Source organism: Mus pahari, chromosome 14, assembly GCF_900095145.1.
Source record: "Mus pahari chromosome 14, PAHARI_EIJ_v1.1, whole genome shotgun sequence".
Classification (NCBI taxonomy): domain Eukaryota; kingdom Metazoa; phylum Chordata; class Mammalia; order Rodentia; family Muridae; genus Mus; species Mus pahari.
Window position 1 is genome coordinate 29782697 of NC_034603.1, and position 21270 is coordinate 29803966.

The 21270-nt window shown below is 43.0% G+C and overlaps 1 protein-coding gene across 4 annotated transcripts in view; it reads right to left on the bottom strand.

Annotated features, from left to right (window-relative positions):
* Window positions 1–18788, bottom strand: part of Prpsap2 (phosphoribosyl pyrophosphate synthetase associated protein 2) — a 33444-nt gene extending 14656 nt beyond the window's left edge. Inside the window, exons 1-7 of one of the 4 annotated variants that reach the window (XM_021211587.2) lie at window positions 18654–18788; window positions 12583–12678; window positions 11774–11924; window positions 10885–10937; window positions 8404–8470; window positions 4428–4600; window positions 586–701 (exon numbers count right to left, since the gene is read on the bottom strand). In XM_021211587.2, coding sequence (XP_021067246.1) covers window positions 586–701; window positions 4428–4600; window positions 8404–8470; window positions 10885–10937; window positions 11774–11892 — 528 coding nt within the window. In that variant the 5' untranslated portion in view covers window positions 11893–11924; window positions 12583–12678; window positions 18654–18788. The remainder of the gene's footprint in view (window positions 1–585; window positions 702–4427; window positions 4601–8403; window positions 8471–10884; window positions 10938–11773; window positions 11925–12582; window positions 12679–18653) is intronic. The other 3 variants (XM_021211590.1, XM_021211588.1, XM_021211591.2) reach the window with 3 other exon arrangements.
* Between the last annotated feature and the right edge of the window lie 2482 nt (window positions 18789–21270).

The window sequence follows — 21270 nt, forward strand, 5'->3', positions numbered from 1 at the left end:
CAAATACTCATAAGACTAACAAAGTCTGGAAACTTGAGTAAGATCATGGAACAGAATCTGCCTCTGCATGGTCCAACAAAGGGTCAGCTTAAGTAAAAACAGATCTTATTTTAGAGACAGTCTCCCTTCAGAAACTACCAAGAGGGCTGATGAAATGGGATACCAGGGGAAAAGGCCAGCAAAAATGGATGAAAAAGTCAGTGATGAGGAACTCATAAGGCAATAAATAAGGAGAGGGGTGAAGAGGCAACGGCTCAGCAACTAGCACTCTCCCAGGGACACGGATGCAGTCCCCAGCACCACCTGGAGGGCTCACAACTCCATTTCTAGGGGAGCTGATGTCCACTTCTGGCCTTTAAGGGCACCAGGCACACACATGGTGTACATACCTACATGCAAACAAAACAACCACACACATAAGCAAATTTTGGGGGAAAAAAAAATCTACAGATATGAAATTTTTAGAGACTTGTACTTATAAAGTTTAACAGAATACATCAAGTTTTGGTCTTTTAAGAAAAACTAAAAGAAACAGAAACTATATCATCCCAGAATTATTAACATAAAAAGTTAGAGCTAGCTTACCTCTTCTTGAATATATTGTAACAGGAAGGGGGAGGCTCTTAAATTATCCACTGGAATATTGAAGAAGCCCTGGATTTCCTTCTGGTGTAAATCCATAGTGATGAGATGAGTCAGACCTTCAAATATAAGCAAGTTAAACATGTCAACAGTACCACAGGACTCTAAGACACCTATATAACAATGACGGAGCAAACACTGTCCTATCATAAAAACCTGGCACCTCTGCTTATAATTTTAGTAATATTAGATGTATGATTTTCACTTCCATTTGAAGATAAGAAGTAGGGGCAGAGAGAGAGAGCTCAGCAAATAACTTGTAGAGGATGTAAGTTTGGTGACCAGTACACGTTAGGAGGCTTACAACCACCTGTAATTCCAGTTCCAAAGGCTAAGGCCCTCTTTTGTCCTCTAGAAACCTACATACATGTGCACATACCCACGTGCACACTCTGAATCTCTGAGTTCGAGGCCAGCCTGCTCTACAGAGTGAATTCCTGGACAGCCAGGGCTACACAGAGAAACCCTGTCTTGAAAAAAACAAACAAACAAACAAGCAAATCAACAACAACAAGCCCTTAAAGTACAGAAACAGCAGATAATTTTAACAAAGAAATATTTCTACAAATGTTACTACAGCTGATTGTATCTCCTAGAATTTTCCTTAGCAGGGATGACAAAACCCAACATAAGATACCAAGACCTCTTCACCCACACTGTGACATCTGAAATGATTACCAGAAAAAGGTACGGGAATATTTAAGAAGTAGTATTGTCCAAAAGAATAAGGAGCGGAACCTGTGTGGTCTATCCAATCCTGTAAGAGAAAGGAGAAAGAGTCCAGATGACTCAGTGAGCTAGCCTGTTTCCTCTGTCGAAGCTTGTTAGTGTTTCAAAGGGGTACAGTGGTTAATAACGTCAACTTGAAAGGATTTGCAATCACCTAGAGGTAAGTCTTGGAGATACATGTGAGTGATTAGCGTCTGGCATGACTGTGAGGGTTATTTTGATTACACTGAAGCAAGACGATTCATTATAAATGTGGGTGACATCACACCTAGGCTGGTGTCTGAGTGAATAAGGAGGAAGCTAGCTGAGCCCAGCATTTGTCATTCCACCCTGACTGCAAGTGCAGTATTGTGAGCTGCTTCAAGGCCTAGCTACCTTAGCGTCTGTGTGACAGACCGTACTCAAACTGTGAGTCAGAATAAACTTTCTCTCCCTCTAGTTGTGTTTGTCAGGTGTTCTGTTACATCAGTAACCTAAATAACTAATATGGTTCCCCAGGACTGAAGTTGCTAGGGTTTATATTTTTTAAAGCTGTGTTTTGTTTCTGCCTTCTTTGTAAAGCTACTATGGAAATGTATTCTATAGTGAGTATCTGTAAAAAGCGGTGACCTGGGGAAGTCTCAGTCCTTTGTCGGCACAAACTTCTGTGATCTATGCCTCCCTTAATCATGTACACTAACATACAAGCACACACAACACAGACATCTGTTAAAGTATGTACAAACACATATAAAATTCTTAGGCTGTGGAATGAACAGCCAGCCTACAGAACAGGAGAAAACCTTTGCTAGCTACATGTAAGGAAGGTGTTAGTTAGAATATAAAGAAATGCACAAATTAAACAGCAGAAAAATGAAAAAACAAAACCCCCAAAAACCAAACCCTCAAATTGCCAATCATTCCATAGGTGAACAGACTGAACAGACAGCTCTCAAAAGAAGTCATACAAATGACCAACAATTATATCCATGTGTTTGACATCTTGAGCCATCAGGGAAACATAAAACTACTTTGAGCTGAATGTGGTGAGATGCATTCCTTTAAGCTTTTCAACTGCAGTTTAAGGCTGACATGGTCTACTTAGTGAGACCCCCTGTCTTAGAAAAAGCAAACAAACAGAAGCCTGCCAGCCTTTGAGATTTTGACTTTGAGATTTCGCCTCCCCTAGTTAAAACGGCACCACCAAGAAAGCAAATAACAATAATTGCTGTCAGAGACACAGGGAAAGAGAAACACTAATGCTAGTGAGGTCTAAACTTATGCAGTCACCATGAAATCAATGTGGAGTCTTCTCACAAAATTAAAAAGAGAGAGCTACCAGGGGCTGAAGGGACTTAGGGGTTAAAGACAATAGTTGCTCCTCTAGAGGACTCGGGCAACTGACAGCTAGAACTTTAGTTCCAGAGGATCGAATGCCCTCTTCTGGCCTGGGGGTACTGCAAACATGTGGTACACAGAAATAATTCATAGTCAAAATAGAGATACACATTAAAAGAAAAAGAAGTCAGGCAGTGGTGGCGCACGCCTTTAATCCCAGCACTTGGGAGGCAGAGGCAGGCGGATTTTTGAGCTCGAGGCCAGCCTGGTCTACAGAGTGAGTACCAGGACAGCCAGAGCTATACAGAGAAACCCTGTTTTGAAAAAGAAAAAAGAAAAAAAGAAAAACAAAGAAAAAGAACTACCACCTATCCCAGTTGAACCACTGCTTGGCAGACATGAAGAGTCTACCTCTGCCACACAAACCCTTGCATATCCACACATACTGCTACTGTACTCACAATCACAAGAAAACAGAATCAACCTGATGTCTGTCAGCAGATGAATAGATAATGAAATTGTAGCACATGTACACAATGGAATTTTATCCAGCTATAAAGATTAAAATTATATTGAACAAAGTAATCTAGGCTCAGAAAGACAAATATGCATGTCTTCTTTCATATGTGGATCCTACCCTTTACAACTTGCATATATTAATATGTAGGTATGGGTTGTGAAACTAGAAGTGGTACTAGAGAAAAGGAAAAAGAGGTATTGAGAAACAGGAAGAAGTAGTAAAGTTGCCTTGCCTACACGGAGCTCCAGGCCAATGAGAGATCCTGTCTCAAAAAAAAGGTGGATGTCACCTGAGAACAATGGCCAAAGTTGCTCCTTGACCAACACACATAATAACCTGTACACTAATTAAAAAATATAAAAATGTTTTTTACAATACTTAGGTTGTTACCTGAAAATGTTTAACAGAAAATAACATGTGGTTTATAAAATACAACTATTTATAAAATGAAAATGTTCCTGTATTAAAGTCTAAAAGGTTGAAAATTATTTTTCTCCTCTCAAAACTTGAATATTACTGAAAAAATATGACATATCAACATGAATGTTAACAAGTAATTCAGGAAAAAATATAACAAAAGTCATTATTTGTATCTTAGTGAATTGAAAACAGAATTCCAATTTTAATAATTAGAATTCCAATAATTAGCAAATTACAGTTTTCTAATTAAACTAGACCCCAGCTTACCTGTGGCATACTTCTCATAATTTCAGATACCCATGATCCAAAAGCACTTAATGACAAGTTCCAGAAAGAAATAATTGACAAATTTAAACCTCATGTCACCAGGAATAATGTCACCAAATCTTGTGATGTCCTTCTCTTCCCCTAGGACAGTGTACTGGTGCTGTATCTGCCACTTAGGTGGTATGTGAAATATACCACTGCAGTACTGTGGGGTTGACACACCAAGGTTACAGGCAGCTAACTGCTGGGTGACCAGCACATCTTTCCTGGAAAATGAAGCCCACTGTATAAACTATCTGTTTCACTACTTGTGCTTTCTTTACAACTCTAGTCAAGATAATGCTTTGAAATTTCTAAGGTCAAAAACAAATCTGTCATGGTGGTGCAGAACTTTAGTCTCCTCCTTGGGAGGCAGAAAGAGGCAAATCTCTATATGTTTGAGGCCAGCCTGGTTTATGTAGTGCGTTTCAAGACAGCCAGGACTACATAGACAGACCCTGTCTTAAACAAACAAACAAACAGTCATTCTTACCAGCTTTGCACATCATAGAAGCCAGCAATTTTGAGACAATGGAGCCCCTTTTTCTCATCTTGCACTGCTTGCTATAAGGAAAGTAGGGGATCACTCCGATGATGCTCTTGGCACATGAGGTCTTACATGCATATACCATGATCAGGAGCTCCATGATGGTGGTGTTCACGTCCCTGAAACCCGTGTGCAATGTCAGACACTTAGCATGTTACGACTACGATACACTTGAAGCATTAGACAAAAAGGACAAACCCCTCTCCTCCCAAGCCGCCGTCAGCTCCTGACAGATGCGCTCTGCTTCCTCACTAAGGAGGGTCAGAAGCCGGCTTTCCCACCACATGCACTCAGCCACTGGGCAGCAGCGGGAACTTTTTACAATCTCTAAAGTTACACTCTAGTGGCCATCCCCTCGCCATGCTCTGTGGAGGACCAGTGTCACCATCATTCCTCACTCTTCTGCCTCTCATCCTAAACAACTTGTGAACCTCATCATCCAGTTCTTTGCCTGTCTTTGTAGGACACCTCAAGAGAGAAGTCTACAGTCCCACTCTCCTTGTTTCTCCTATGTACACTTCAAAGAAGCTCTGGTCTCCAAAACAGCTCCCCAACTTTCATCAACAGCCTCCAACAATGGACTGGCTAAAAACAGTCTTTCCTTTGCCTTTCTGCTTCTATGGCAGCTTCTCGGCTGTGCTTACTTTAGGTGCACAATAGCCTTCTGCCTCCTTCTTCTGTTTTCTTTGACTCCTTTCTTGGTTCACCACCTGCCAAAGAAACATTCTACTGTCGTCTCCTCCTGTCACCCTTCACCTCTCAGGCTCTGTAAATGCTGGCCACTCTCATAGTCCTATCGATAGCCCAAATCCCCTTCAGAAAGTACTCCAACTAGCTGTTGCTAGGCGCTTCCATTTGAATGTTAAAACCTAACTAAAGGAACTGTTCTTCCTTGCAAATGCCTAATCATCAAAAAATTTGTAACCACTACTTCACTGGCCATACTGTTCCTCAGGCTGCTCTGCACGAGCTTAGAGGTGGCTCGACTCCTCTCTTCACATGCCTTTGAATCTCTATTACCACCTCCTCCACTGGCCCCTCAGTTTACACTCCAAACAGAGTAGCTTGTTCTTTAAAGTGGAAGTCAGTGCAAAGGCCCAAGGCCCTGAACTGGTTCCTATTCTCATCCATAGCAGGAACCAGCACTCAGGACTGTACTACTCAGAGCCTCCCAGGCCCCTCTATGATCTGCTTTCACACTTTTCACCTTGACATCTGTTCCACAAGCCTTCCTAGACACTCACTGCTCTTCTTCACTGAGGCCTACCTTGTCTGCCCTCTGCCCTCTTATTACCATCACCTCAACTCTCTCCCATCATTTTTGTTTGTTTGTTTTTTGTTTTTGTTTTGTTTTTCGAGACAGGGTTTCTCTGTGTAGCCCTGGCTGTCCTGGAACTCACTTTGTAGACCAGGCTGGCCTCTGCTTCCCGAGTGCTGGGATTAAAGGCGTGTGCCACCACTGCCAGACAACTTTTGGCAATGTTGAGTATTGAGTTTAGAGGCTCTTGAATGCAAGACAACCAACCCTTCTACCAGTGAGTTACAGCCATAGCACTTCTTTTGTGTTATATGTCACACAGCACTTATTATTTTATGGTGTACCTGGTATCTATTAAACTCTCTGGTTTTTTGTTTTGTTTTCTCTGAAGGTCTCACTATGCTCGGAGTGCCAACCTTTTGGCACTGTGACATGATACTGATGTTTATAAATGGGTTGGGCCACAGATGCACACAACCTGAAGGCTACAGGGCTAATATACCTTGTAGATGATACTAATTTGGAACTAATAATCCTCTTGCCTCAGCCTCTGAGTGCTGGAATTGCGTCACCTTTTCTGGTTTATCATGTTCCCTGTGTATAGTTCCTTACCAGATCATCAACTGTTCCAAGCATGAAAGCATCTCACACATGCAACAGGACCCCAATTATTGAAAATATTCAACAAATATTGTTAATAATTGAATGCCAACATTTGGATGAAAAGGTTCTATCACTATTGAACTAGCCTGATCCCAGATTAACTAAAGTAACTTCAGAAAAGCATTCTGTGGGGAAGGATAAGTAGGGGAACCTGCAATGAGCAGAAAGTCATCCTGAGGCTAACAAATCAGGAGTACCAAGCAAGCTTACTACCACTAACTCATGAGCAAATGGATGACAAGAAAATGTCAGTTAATGGACAGAAATTTTCTTCACTTAGAATCTGTCTTAGGTTTTACTGGCTTAAACTGGTTGTTACTAAAATGAAGTAAGGAGTAGCAGTGTAGCTCAGTGGTACAATGCTTGCCCAACAATAGGAGGCTCTGGGTCTAATCCTTACTACTGCTATTCCTCCATCACCAAGTCAATCAACCAATACAATGAAGAAGCAGCTGAATGTGACACCATCAAATCCTCGGTCTATTTCTTTGCATCTCAGAAAGAAGATCCTGATATGCATGCATACTTTCTGTAACCTAGTTAAGACAGAGCTCAATGTCCTATGTGGAGCCAAAAGACAGGGTCAGCTGATAACAGTTCTGCCACAGAACCTAATTGCCAACACGATTCTTGATTGCTAGAAAAACTGAATAGAATCTATCGCTAAGAACGTCTACTGTCAGCCGGGCCTGGTGGCGCAGGCCTTTAATCCCAGCACTTGGGAGGCAGAGGCAGGCGGATTTCTGAGTTCGAGGCCAGCCTGGTCTACCAAGTGAGCCAAGTGAGTTCCTTCCAGGGCAGCCAGAGCTATACAGAGAAACCCTGTCTCGAAAAACCAAAAAAAAAAAAAAAAAAAAAAAAAAGAACGTCTACTGTCTGCCACTTCCCTCATCAAGAAGACACAAGAGGGAGCTGGAGGGTTGGCTCAGTGGTTAAGACCACTTGTTACTCTTGCAGATCTGGGTTCAGTTCCTAGCACCCATGTGACACTGCACAACTATCTGTTACTCCAGTTCTAGGGGACCCAACATTCTCGTCTGGCTTCTGTACATGTACATACATACAGACAAACTATTCATAAAGGTAAAACTAAATTAATAAACCTTAAATTAAATTTAAAAAGAAAGAGAGAAAGAGAGAGAGAGAGAGAGAGAGAGAGAGAGAGAGAGACAGAGACAGAGACAGAGACACAAGAACTGTCCCTAATTCCAGTTCCAAAGGACCCAAAGGACTTAATACCCTCATTTGGTCTCCATAGGTACCAGGAATGCATGCAGTACATTTATATACATGTGTGCAAAATGCTCATACACATAGAATAAAAACAAGTACATCTAAGAAAACAAAACAATACAGAAAAGGATCTGCAGTTCAGCTGGTAGAATTCTTCGCTAGCATGCACAAAGCCCCGGGTTAAATCCTCAGCACTGCGCATAGGGGCACACGCCTGTAGTCTCAGAACTCAAGTGGAGGCAGGAGGAACAGCAACTTGTTATTATTGGCCCCATAGCAAGTTTGAAGCCAGAGATACACAAGACCCTGTCAAAACAATCAACAATAAACACCCAAACAAACTAATCTAGAGAAGGGCGGGCACAGTGGGATGTGCCTAGGAAGGCTGAGGCAGACATGTCGCTTGACACTAGGAATCTAGGGATGGACTGAAGCACAGCAGAGTTTATCTCTTTAAAAACAAAACAAAGGAGGATAAAGGAGAGGGCAACAAAAGTCAGCAGTTTCACTAGAAAAGTCAGCAAAGGGGGCTGCAGAGACAGCTCGGTGGTGAAGAGCACTGGTTCTCCTAGTGTCCACGAGTTCATAGTGACTCAGGTTCCACTGGATCTAGAGGCCGCCATCTCACCCACGCATGAGAATGGTAGGGTTCAACTGTCCTCATTTCTCAAATAAAAAAGCACACCAATCTTAAAACGACCTTCTCCTGTGTGGCCTACTCTTCAGACTCTAATAGGCATATTCAAGAGGCAGTGAGAAAGCACTTACTTTGAGATGGTTTGGATGATAAATACATCTTTTCCTCTCACAGACTCCTGGATTTGAACTCTTGTTTCTAAAGGGAAAAGGAGGGAAAATATAGTTCAAAATGTTAAAACATGCACCAAGTCTGCATTAATTTCCAAACTTATCGAATACAGAAACCAGGACTACTACCAAACAGCAGAACGCACTGACATGAAGCGTGCTGCCATTAATCATACTTTAGAATCAAATTCAGGCTTCTCCCCTCACATTTAAGTAGTGTCTGCTATGCCAGAGTACAGCCTAGAAATGATGTATTCAGTCATGCCATCAGCATCAATTAAGAACAGAGGCATAAACGTAGTATGTTGTGGGATAAAAGAAGACTGGTGACTATCCCTGATCTTAAACATCTGTAGTTAGCAACAAGGGACAAATCCAGGATGGAACACTCCACGGGGTAGGTCTGCAACATCAACAGAGAGGAAAATGGCAGGATGGGGTATGGTTCTACATCAAAAGTGAAACCATGTCACCTTCTGGCCATTGTGATGCTTGTCTAGAATTTTAATACTCAAGAAGCTGAGACAGGAGGATAGAAGAGTTAGAAGCTAGCCTGGGCTACAAAGTAAAACTCTGATTCATAAAACAGCAAACAAAAGCAAATCAAAACAAATTTTTTTTTTTTGTTTTTCGAGACAGGGTTTCTCTGTGTAGTCCTGGCTGTCCTGGAACTCACTTTGTAGACCAGGCTGGCCTCGAACTCAGAAATCCACCTGCCTCTGCCTCCGGAGTGCTGAGATCAAAGGCGTACGCCACCACGCCCGGCAACAATTTTTTAAAAATTGAAAAAAAAAAAACCAATCACTTGAGGCTAGTAATCATAAAACTAGCAACAGCAAAAAGCCTTCAAAAGTCATAATTATAGCTAATTTCTTGAAATGTGAATAAAGTATTGTATTTATGTGCAAGAACGTACATGTCAAAGATGTGGCCAGGTATCTAGGGATTGTGTATGGCTGTCTGCACCTCACTTTCAAATGCAACATTTAGATAACAAAACACCAAACCTATATGGTAGACATCAAGATAGCCAGTCATGGCTCTATTCTCTCAATTAGTGCATATGTGCTCTGTGCTCCGTGGTGAGGGCCACTTTTATACCAGGATTTAGGAGGCTAAGGCAAGAGGATTGCAAGTTTGAGGCTAACCTGGGCTACACTCTGAGTTCAAGGCCAGTGCTAGAGCAATGGCTCAGTGGTTGAGAACACCAACTGCACTTCTAAAGGTCCAGAGTTCAAACCCCAGCAACCACTTCATGGCTTACAGCTGTTAAAGCTGAGTTCAAGGCCAGCTCAGACTATGTAGTAAGGCATTGATTCTAAAAAAAGTTATTAGGAAAAAAAAATAGTGTGCTTACAAAGAAATGGGATGTGATGTTACAAATGCAAATGTGTTTTAGAGACAAGAGATCTGGATTTAAATCCTAGTACTGCTACTCATGGGACCTTGTGTCTATCCTTGACCCAGAACTGCAGTATCTACAAACAGTAAGGAATGTAGAAGTTAGTTCCTCTGTAATAAACCAAAGATTTCCCACCCGTACTCTTGAGCCTGGGAATGAAGCAGCTTGCCCATAGCCCTACTCTTCCCTCAGCTCTCCCTCATCCAGGCTCCCTGAAAAGAACCTCCCCAGATTTCAATCACACTTTGTCCAGTAGCAACCATCTTAGGAAAACTAAAAGAAACAGCTTTTTAAGGCTGAACCACTAGACAAATTCCTATAGAGAAAGGTCAGAATGAATGTTTACTGAGCACCTACTATGTGTCAAAAGATGTCAAGTATAGAGATTATCCCAATTATTACTGTCCAAGAATAAAGAGTAAGATTCTCATGTCCATATAAGCTGCAACTACCCCTGCTAGAATAATTTCACTAAGAATACTCACCACTCTAGAGAAATACCAAGATTAAATAAAATAACATTTTCTTACAACTACTTCCTAGCAATATTTTAAGGAATTAACCTGTGGCCTTAGAGGAAATAAAGAGTAACAAGCTAGGGTTAGAGGTACAGCTCAGTAGGGAGGCATGCATGAAGTCCTGGGAGCAGTAATGCAGCATATACGAGCATGGGTGTGCATGTAGTCCTGGGCATGCCCACATACCTACAGACTAAAAGTGTAGGCACACAGGACTCATGTTACCTACAACAAAAAGATCTCAACCAACAGTAAGCTGAGGAGCTAGCTATACTTATGCAGTGTTTCCTGAATGAGACCCAAGAACCTTCACGAAACCTCTATATGTGACTTGCACCAGGGACACTTCTATATGGCATTAGTAAGAACTGAAAGTCACACTCCTCCACCTTGCCTGCCTGACTTCCTGCTTTCTGAACTGACTAGATGACTGCATCCGTCTGACAGTCAAGGACAACTTGATGACCCATTACACAACATTCTGCAAGAAGATCCACAATACATATGTCCAAGGAAGCTCACCTCTGTTAGGTTCCTGGTAAACCTGCACTTTGCCCATCTCCACCCCCAGCCGCCTAGAGAAGAGAAAGGGGGAAAAGCTGAGAAGGCAACAGAAGAGACCCAACATCTTTACTATTAAAGATGACTTATAAGTTGACAAAGATAAAAGTCATTCTAATTATGAAATAAAGTAAATATCACATCTGTTTGTTGCCTACCCTGGACCTCCACCCCACGACCCCCCAAGGCCTATGCAATCTGTCTCCCCTGCTTCACGGGCGTCTTTCTAGTGCTCCGTGCTCTACTGTTACTGCATGTAAGAGGCCTTGGAACCGGATTCCCCCTCTGCAGAGAGGGGTTGGCTCTGCACCAGCCTTCTCTCAGTTCTTAGACACCCCTTGGTTTAAAGGTGCCTGAGCAACTAAGCCAGGACAGACCACTCTACCCATCCTCATGTACTCACTGCCTCCTTCCTGCATCTGTTACCACCAAAAACCACCTCGCTGGTTATCTTAGCTTGCTTCTTTCTGGCTCCCACACGAAAATGTAACTTACATGATATGAAAAGCTTTTGACTGGCCTGTTCACCGTTAACTCACAATATTCATATCAAGGTTTTATGCACTGCAGGGATTTGGTATGTGTTTAATCAGTTTCTTAAAATTACACTAAACTATACTCATATACTACACATCCCTGTTTGCTAGACTTCCATAATTTATCTACAGTTGTGCCTACCACACTCCTGGGAGTTGTGGTCACTGACACATTGTAGTGCTGAGTGTACTCCGATGACATGCAGGTTAGCCATCCCTGCTTTTGATCCTGATAATCACTGCTAGTCTGATTATCACACTTAAAATTACCACACATATTGACTATGGATTTGAATGGTAAAACTGGAACTCACTCAGCAATTTTCTTTGAAAGCTCCATACACGATGAATTGGAATTTGCTGAAAACAACACGAGGCCTCCTTTGGTTATGTTCATCTTGGTTTCTAATTCAGGAGGCGCCACACAAAACATCAAAACCTTCTTGGCTTTCCAATTCTCAGAGCCTAGAAGAAAAGAATATAGATAAAGGACCAACATATATAAAATATACCCAAGCAGATTGTACTGGCTAATTTTGTGTCAACTTGACACAGCTGGAGTTATCACAGAGAAAGGAGCTTCAGTTGGGGAAATGCCTCCATGAGATCCAGCTGTAAGGCATTTTCTCAATTAGTGATCAAGGGGGAACGGCCCAGTGTGGGTGGGACCATCTCTGGGCTGGTAGTCTTGGGTTCTAGAAGAGAGCAGGCTGAGCAAGCCAGGGGAAGCAAGCCAGTAAAGAACATCCCTCCATGACCTCTGCATCAGCTCCTGCTTCCTGACCTGCTTGGGTTCCAGTCCTGACTTCTTTCAGTGATGAACAGCAATGTGGAAGTGTAAGCTGAATAAACCCTTTCCTCCCCAACTTGCTTCTTGGTCATGAAGCTTGTGCAGGAATAGAAACCCTGACTAAGACACAGATTTTTTTTTTTTTTTCCGACAGATTTTGTTTTTAAACAAAGAATGACATCAGTAGAAGGAAAATAGATGCCACCATAATGGTGGCCCTGATTTTAAGGAGATACGGTATGGGCAAGTACAACCCTTGGATTTTAAGATTGCAAATGGCACCACACAAGTCCATTACTTTTCATACTCACTGGGAATAAATAATAAACTTACAAGAAAGGCGGAGCTGAAGAGCTCAGTGCTTTACTGTTTGCTGCTTAAAGTCAATTATGGACAACCTCCTGTTACTCTCTGACAAGAAAATTCCTCCTGGATTAACACAGAAAAGTGGCAGAGCCATTAGCAAGGACATGGACTAACTGATCCTTAAACAAAGAATAAATGACCCAGATCCTTCTATGACACCTGCTCCCCACACCCCCACCCTGCAGCTGCTCTGGGCCACATCTAAAATGCATTGTCAGTGCTGGAAGTGGCTCTGTGCTTTAGAGCACCCGGTCAAGGAACACCTTTAATCCTAGTACTCAGGAGGCAGAGGCAGGAGGATCTCTGAGTTCAAAGCCAGCCTGGTCTACACAGTGAGTTCCAGGACAGCCAGAACTATAATAGAGACCCTGTCTAAAAAAACAAAACAAAACAAAAATAAAATTTCAACTTGTCATATTTTTTTCCCCTCAACTGGGACAAGGCTGACTAGATAATAACCTTGAAGGAAGTGTTTATTATCCCTCACGGGACAGACAAGAGTAGGGCCTGGCAGAATCCTCTCACAGGGAGAGTGCTAGATTGGGTGGAAGATGTGACTCTCCAAGAACACACATCCTCTGTCTTACTAGCTTGGCTAGCTCTCAGGAAGCTCATTTGGCTGTGTTTTGCTTTGGTGTTTTTATTTTATTATGAAAACTGTTTGTTATGCCCCAAACAAGTACATCTTCCTAGTAAAACCTGCGACATGACCGATAAGGCTGGATTTGCCAGCCCCACCAGTACTCTTCCAGTACTCCTCCTCTGGCAATTGGGGTTCTTCCACTTTACAAACACACTGCTTCAGGCCTTCCCCACACATTCAGACACTGAACTCTATTAAAACAACAACAACGGGGGCTGGTGAGATGGCTCAGTGGTTAAGAGCGCCGACTGCTCTTCCAAAGGTCCTGAGTTCAAATCCCAGCAACCACATGGTGGCTCACAACCATCCGTAAGGAAATCTGATGCCCTCTTCTGGAGTGTCTGAAGACAGCTACAGTGTACTTACATATAGTAAATAAATAAATAAATAAATATTTAAAACAACAACAACAACAACAAAACACATTCAATGTTTCTAGCTCAAAAGAGTGTATCACTGTGACTATCTAAGTAGCTTGTTCAAACAACTTGAGTTATGGGACAAGCTATTCTATTCTTCCTAAGTGCTGCCTCAGCTTCCACAGTGTGGCCATGTTGTGGTCAGTGGATCATCATCTAAGACAGGCTTCATGCACACATACAGTGGGATCACCAGGCTATGAGAGCACATTTGTAGCAGAGCAGCCTTTAAGGGATATTCTAAATGGAAAGCCCAGGGTTCCAATAGGCTACAGGGAAATTTCTCTGAAGTTAATAAGTCATAAATGTCTGTACAGCCAACCATCTAATGTTGGTAAGGAGTCCACTGGTGCACACTGTGAAAAGTGGCTGTGGACTAGGAGTCCACAGATACTACTCAGTCAAGCCCAGTCCTTCCAAAGCCTGGACCATTTCAATATCATTTCTAGATATACTAAGCACAGCCACAAGGCCTGAAAACTTACTCTGTCCCTTCTGTAATAAATATTTCAATCCTGGCTTTCAGAGAATGCGGATTAACTTCAAAAAAATGGGGTAGGAGAAAAGAAACACTACATCAGCAGGGCTAGAGTGAGGGCTATGAGCACTTACTGCTCTTGCAGAGGATCCAGTTTAGGCTTGCAGCAACCACACAGCAGTTCACAACAGTCTTGGTTATCTACTAAATTCAGTAAAATGCCTGGGGTGGCCATTTCTTTACATCCCTAAACTTCAAATAAGAAGTTCCTACATAACAATACAAAGGACCCTGAGAGACTGCTGGGAGTGGTGGTGCACGCCTTTAATCCCAGCACTCGGGAGGCAGAGGCAGGCAGATTTCTGAGTTCGAGGCCAGCCTGGTCTACAGAGTGAGTTCCAAGACAGCCAGAGTTATACAGAGAAACCCTGTCTCGACAACAGTCCAGCCTCTCTTTACCCTGTATTCCTCCAGGACTTCTCCTGAAGCCTTTCCTTTTGTGGCTCAAATGAGCATAGCAGCCTGCCTGGTCTCCAAAGCTGAATCCAGAGCAACAGCTTGTAAAGTCAAACTCTGACAGAATGGGTGGAGTGTGGCTCAATGGGAGAAGGCTTGCCTAGCATGAGGCACGTCTTGGGTTCCATGCCAAATCCTTTTTTATTGTTGTTTTTTTTTTTTTTTTTTCGAGACAGGTTTTCTCTGTGTAGCCCTGGCTGTCCTGGAACTCACTCTGTAGACCAGGCTGGCCTCTAACTCAGAAATCCACCTGCCTCTGCCACGTAAGTGCTGGGATTAAAGGCGTGCGCCACCACGCCCGGCTCCATGCCCACCCTTGAACAGCAGAGGCAGGCAGGCCATGCACCTAGAAAGGGCATCAGAACAATCACTGTGACTGCCCATCTCACAAGCTGTTCACCTCTAAGAGGTGCCTCTAGTTCCACGTTCCCTCCCACTTAGAAATTCCAACAGTGCTTTTGTTTTTGTTTTTTTGGGACAGGGACTCTCTATGTAGCCCTGGCTGGCATGGAACTCATTATGAAGACCAGGCTGGCTTCAGATTCAAAGATATCCACCTGCCTCCCAAATACTGAGATTAAAGGTATGCATGTGCCACCAAGACCAGCCTCCTACTTCGACGTGCTATTTACCAGGCTAAGAATCACTAGTTGGCGGTGTTAGAGTACAGATACTGTTCCCATTCTCCCGTCACGTGCCGTAACTGCTTTCATGTTACCCTAAACTTACTCAAGAATATGATATTTATGCATGGGTGAAAACAAACCTTTTTTCCAGAGACTTTCAAGACCTTTGAAAGAACAAATCATATTAATCTCTCTGAATGAGACAACCTGTCAGATTTCATGAGCGCAGAGGTCTCCACACTGAAGATCACTTGTTTTCAGATGGATTTACCACCACTGTATTTCAACATTCGTACTAGAGATGATGAAGCCCTTTGTGCTGTTTCCTCTCTAAAGCATCCACTGTGTAACCAATCCTTCTAAAGATGGCTAAAGCTGTGGGCTTACACCACAACAGGCGTGAGCCACAGGCTAGACCTGTATCACCTCCCAGACAATGAAGTTAGAGGCTTGGAAAAGCTTCTCCACCAAAATGGAAGGTCCAGGCAGCAAAGGCTCAACCAGTGTATGCTGAACAAAGCCTCACTTCAGGCACAACAGTTCAAAAAGAGAATTGAAAGTCATTTGATGGGGCTGGAGAGATGGCTCAGCAGTTAAGAGCACCGACTGCTCTTCTGAAGGTCCTGAGTTCAAATCCCAGCAACCACATGGTGGCTCACAACCATCTGTAATGAGATCTGATGCCCTTTCTGGTATATCTGAAGACAGCTACAGTGTACTTACATATAATAAATCTTAAAAAGAAAAAAAGAAAGTCATTCCTTAGCAAAAAGGATCCAGGAGTTAATGAAAGTAACTCCTGGAAAATCTGCTTCAGTGGTAGAGCATTTGCCTATCATGCACATGGCCTGGGTTCCAACCCAAGCATGGGAAAAAAAGCCGGACTTGCTGAGATGGATTAGAAGTGTACTTTAGTGAAAATTAGGTGCTTTGTGCTGCAGGCCTGGGTTTAATCACCAACATTAAAAATAAAAAGTACAGGCAGGTGGTGTTGGCACCTTTAATCCTACCACTTGGGAGGCAGAGGCAGGTGGATTTCTGAGTTCCAGGCCAGTCTGGTCTACAGAGTGAGTTCCAGTACAGCCAGGGCTACACAGAGAAACCCTGTCTCCAAAAACCAAAAAGAAAAAAAAAAAGAAAAAGAAAAAGAAAAACCCTATCTTGGGAAACCAATAAATATACAAATAGTTTATTAATTAAGAATAAATAGATAAAAAGTACAAAATAAAAGTTGAGGCCTGGGCTGGAGAGATGGCTCAGTGGTTAAGCACACTGATTGCTCTTCCAAAGGTTCGGAGTTCAAATCCCAGCAACCACATGGTGGCTCTTTAATGAGATCTAATGCCCCCCTATGGAGTGTCTGAAGTCAGCTACAATGTACTTAAATAAAAAACAAGGGCTGGTGAGATGGCTCAGTGGGTAAGAGCACCCGACTGCTCTTCCAAAGGTCTAGAGTTCAAATCCCAGCAGCCACATGGTGGTTCATAACCATCCGTAACAAGATCTGACACCCTCTTCTGGAGTGTCTGAAGACAGCTATAGTGTACTTACATATAATAAATAAATAAATCTTAAAAAAAGAAAGATGTTTAAAAAAAGAAATAAAAAACAAAACAAAACTGTTAAAAAAAAAAAGTTGAGGCCTGGCTGTGGTGGCACACACCTTTAATCCCAGAGGCAGAGGTAGGCAAATCTCGGAGTTTGAGGCCAGCCTGGTCTACAAAGAGTTCCAAGATAGCCAGGGCTGTTACACAGAGAAACCTCTGTCTCCAAAATAAAATAAATTAAAATAATTGAGAAACTGCAGGGCATAGCTAAAACCACATTACTCTTCCATATTCCGTGGTTCCTAGCATTTTGCTTTCTTATGGCTAATGCTGTTCTGAGAGTTTTGATTTTTTGTTTTGTTTTGTTTTTTGTGACAACTTGGGAGAAACAGGAAATAAATCTAAAACTACTTTAAATTTGGAGAAGTAACTGTTTTATTCATTTAATGTGTATGGGTGTTTTCTCTGCACACCCCGTGTGCCTGGTACTCTTGGAGACCAGCAGAGGTCGTCAGATCGGGTGGGTCTAGCATTAGAGGTGGTTGTAGGCTGTCATGTGGGTGGGTGCTGGAAATGACCCATTCTTGAACAACTAGTACTCTTAACCAGCCAGCTCTCCAGCCTCCACACATGGGGAAGCAGTTTTAATAGGAAAACAGATTTGTCATTACTTTCCAGACTTTTTAACAAAGTCATACAAGGTAGCCTTTTCCTCACAACAGCGGCCCCTAAAGGACAGAGTGGGGTAGCAGTCTGATTTGTGTAATACAGTTCCCTGCATACAACAATAGGCTGCATGACTCTCAGTCATACAGAGCATGACTTGGCAACCTGATGAACTACAGTCAATAGAATCAGACAAATACCCAGATTTTGAAATGTCTATTGCAAACATACCTTATTCAGAAAAAGAAAATAGCATATTAAATTGCCCCCCCCCCAAAAAAAACAACCACAGAACTGTTTTGGTGTTGTCAATTCTTGGAGCTTATCCCAAGTATAGAGCCATATTGTCAATGATGTTAAATACAATTAAACACACACACACACACACACACACAAACAAAACAAAAAACTTTGTAGCCCTGTTTGCCAGGAACTCCCTCTGCAGACCATGAGAACTCAAGATCCTTCCACCTGTCTCTGAGATTAAGGGGTGTGCCATCAAGCCCCACAAACTGCAAGATTATTTAAGAGCAGAAACACTGGTTCTAAGTTAAAACCACAGAGTAGTTAATGAATGTAATGTGCATATCTCTGCAAAATTTGGATAATAATGATACAAACCACAGCAGTTAAAGGACAAGAAAGGTTTCCTATAGTGGGGCTCAGTAGCACGTATCATTTTTATTTGTGCATTTAAATTGTTAAGCACTAGGGCATGAGATGAGTCAATGGCAGGCCGCTTGCATTGCTTCACCTTGCGTTCGACCCCAGCACCGCAAGAAAAAAAGAAAGAAAGAAAAAGAAACCATAAAACATTAGAACTCACACTTCCTCAGGCCTCAAAGCTCGGTCCAGTATTTTCATATCCCTCACAAAAGCTAAACACCCAAACTGTGCCAATATCAAAATAAGAAAAATAAATCCTCATCAACAACGTAACAGATTGAGGAAAAGATTTTTCCTGCAGAGTATCTTATGCCGCTCCTCCTACGTCTGATTGGAGCCCAATCATCCACTAAGGCCGGTGGAGCCGAACACGGGGCCCCGGGCTCGCCCCGGAGCAACAAGGGCCATGGCTCCCGCCCCGCACCGCGAGAGCTCGCGGGGCCCGCCGCCCGCCCGCCGCGGCTCCCGCCCGCCTACCTGGTCCCGACCCCAGCCCGGCCCGCCGCAGCCTCGGCTGCCGAAGGAAGACAGCACAGAGCTCCGCACGGCGTCTTACAGCAAAATGGCGACTCCGAGCGCGAGAAAGTCCTCCGAGACTGCGAGGCCAGGGGCGGGGCCTGAGGGCAACTGACTAGAGTGGGCGAGGCCGCCGAGGGGCGTGGTCCGGAGGGAGAGGGGCGGGGCAGGAGAAGGCAATGCATTTGATGCTGTGGGCGTGGCCGCCGGAGTGGGTGGGAGGATGTGCGGGCGTGGTCAGACTCGAGGAAAGTGGGGGAGAATTAGAGTGGGCGTGGTCGGAAGTGTGGTTGAAATTCATAGGTTCTGGCTGGGTTCAAGTCTTTACTGTCCTGCAAGACTGAGCAGGTCACCTCTTTGGCCCGAGTTGTTCTTCTGAAAAAGAGATGACAGCAGTACCCTGGGGTTGAGAGGAACGAATGAGAAATCTGCGAACCTCTCGGCATGGTTCTTAGCATATAGTCGATGCGCAGTTATCATTCATAATTATTCGCTTTGTTGTCCCTTCCTTCTTTTCACTGCTTAAGAGTATATACTGCTTTTCCGGAGGAGCTGAGCTTGGTTCCCAGAACCAAAGTAAGGCAGTTCACAACTGCCTGTTAACTCTGGCTCCAAGTTCCCCTAATGTCTCTGGCCTCCTCAGGCACCTACACTCACAACATATAAACATAAAAATATACAAATAGGGCTGGTGAGATGGCTCAGTGGGTAAGAGCACCCAACTGCTCTTTCGAAGGTCCAGAGTTCAAATCCCAGCAACCACATGGTGGCTCACAACCACCCGTAACAAGACCTGACGCCCTCTTCTGGAGTGTCTGAAGACAGCTACAGTGTACTTACATATAATAAATAAATAAATCTTTAAAAAAATATATACAAATAATTAAGAATTCTAAAAGTTATTGTTTTAAAAAAAATTGTATTCTGGGTGACCTGGAATTCATCTGTCTCTGCCTCCTGAGTGTTAGTTAGGATTAAATGTGTGACCATCATTCCTAGCAAATTGGTTGCTGTTGATATATCATTGCTGAATTCTTTATACCTTGAAATACGGTGATCCCTTAATATTTATAACATAACAAACTTGTAGCACATGCCAGGGATCAAGGCATTTATTATGGATTTATCTATATTTTATATTAATATATTAACAGTAACTTTCAGAAATGGGGTAAGACTTATCTCCATTTAATTGCTGTGGGTACTCAGATGCCAGTGACAAAGCAATAGACAGGTACCACCTACAGTGCCTTGCTCCATGTGTATACTTAAGGGCTTTCATCCACTGCACTTCCAGTTCACAAGTGAGACATGCAGACATTTATTGGAGGATGCACAGATGGCTAGAATTAATTATCAGAAAGCCGAGGATGGTTAGAATTCATAGGAGGGCTTGTGGGTAGCTAGAATTCATGGGAAGTGTGCATGAAAACTGAAAAGAAGCTGTGTTTGGCTGACTGATTACAATTTCAGTCCTGTGGGGGAGATTGGGATATCGCAGGTTCAGAGGCTAGTTTACCTTTCCTTGGGTTAGTTTTGGCCCTTCGGAACAGCCATTTCTTGCCCACCTCTGTGTCAGAACCAACATCTTGTGACTAATAGATATAAGTCTTTTGGACTCTATTAACTTATCTGATGGCAATCTTAGCTTTTGGATTGGTGGGAGGAGTGGTTAGCTAAGTTAAGAGAAACCCCCCCCCCCATCTTGGTGGGCCCGCTTCTCTGATGCACCCACTTCTCTTAGTGTACCTACCTTTCTGGTGTACCCACCTCTCTGACACATCCAATAATGTATTTTTTTTAAGACAGGGTTTCTCTGTGTAGCCCTGGCTGTCCTGGAACTCACTCTGTAGACCAGGCTGGTCTCGAACTCAGAAATCCGCCTGCCTCTGCCTCCCAAGTGCCAGGATTAAAGGCATGTGCCACCACTGCCCGGCCCAACAATGCATTTTAAACTTCATTTAATAACTTTCTTTTTGTTCTGTAAAACTATTTTTAAGAAATTCATGAACCCACTTCTACTCAGAACTCAGAATTTAGAGAAATCCAAATCTGTTTTCCTGGGCCATGGTCACTCAAAATGGCTCCAGAATAAACTACCTCTTATTCTTCTTAAGACGAAAGCTTGTGTGTGTGTGTGTGTGTGTGTGTGTGTGTGTGTGTGTACGTGTACACAAGGCAGAGGAGTAGAGTAGCCATCAGGTCTCTACTGACTAACGTTATTGTATAGGCAAAGAACATAAGCGTTTGAAACTCTGAATTCTAAATTACGTGAAGGTGATAACTTCACACGTGAGTTTAATATTCTTGCTTTGCCTCGTAGTTTTCCTGAGACATGTCTCTTCCACAGCACTTTTTAAAAGTTTTACTCAAATGTATTCCTTAAACATTAATTGTAAATAATTTTTAACTATTGAGATTATGATGTAGTTTATATCTTCCTCTTCCCTTTCCTCCCTCCAGATGCTATGCACTCTGCCATGCTCTTTTTCCAGTAAGTAAGAGCTATGCTGAGGCAAGGCATGTGGAAGACATGTAATGTTTGGAGGGTATAAATAGGACTCCATGGAGTGGTGGA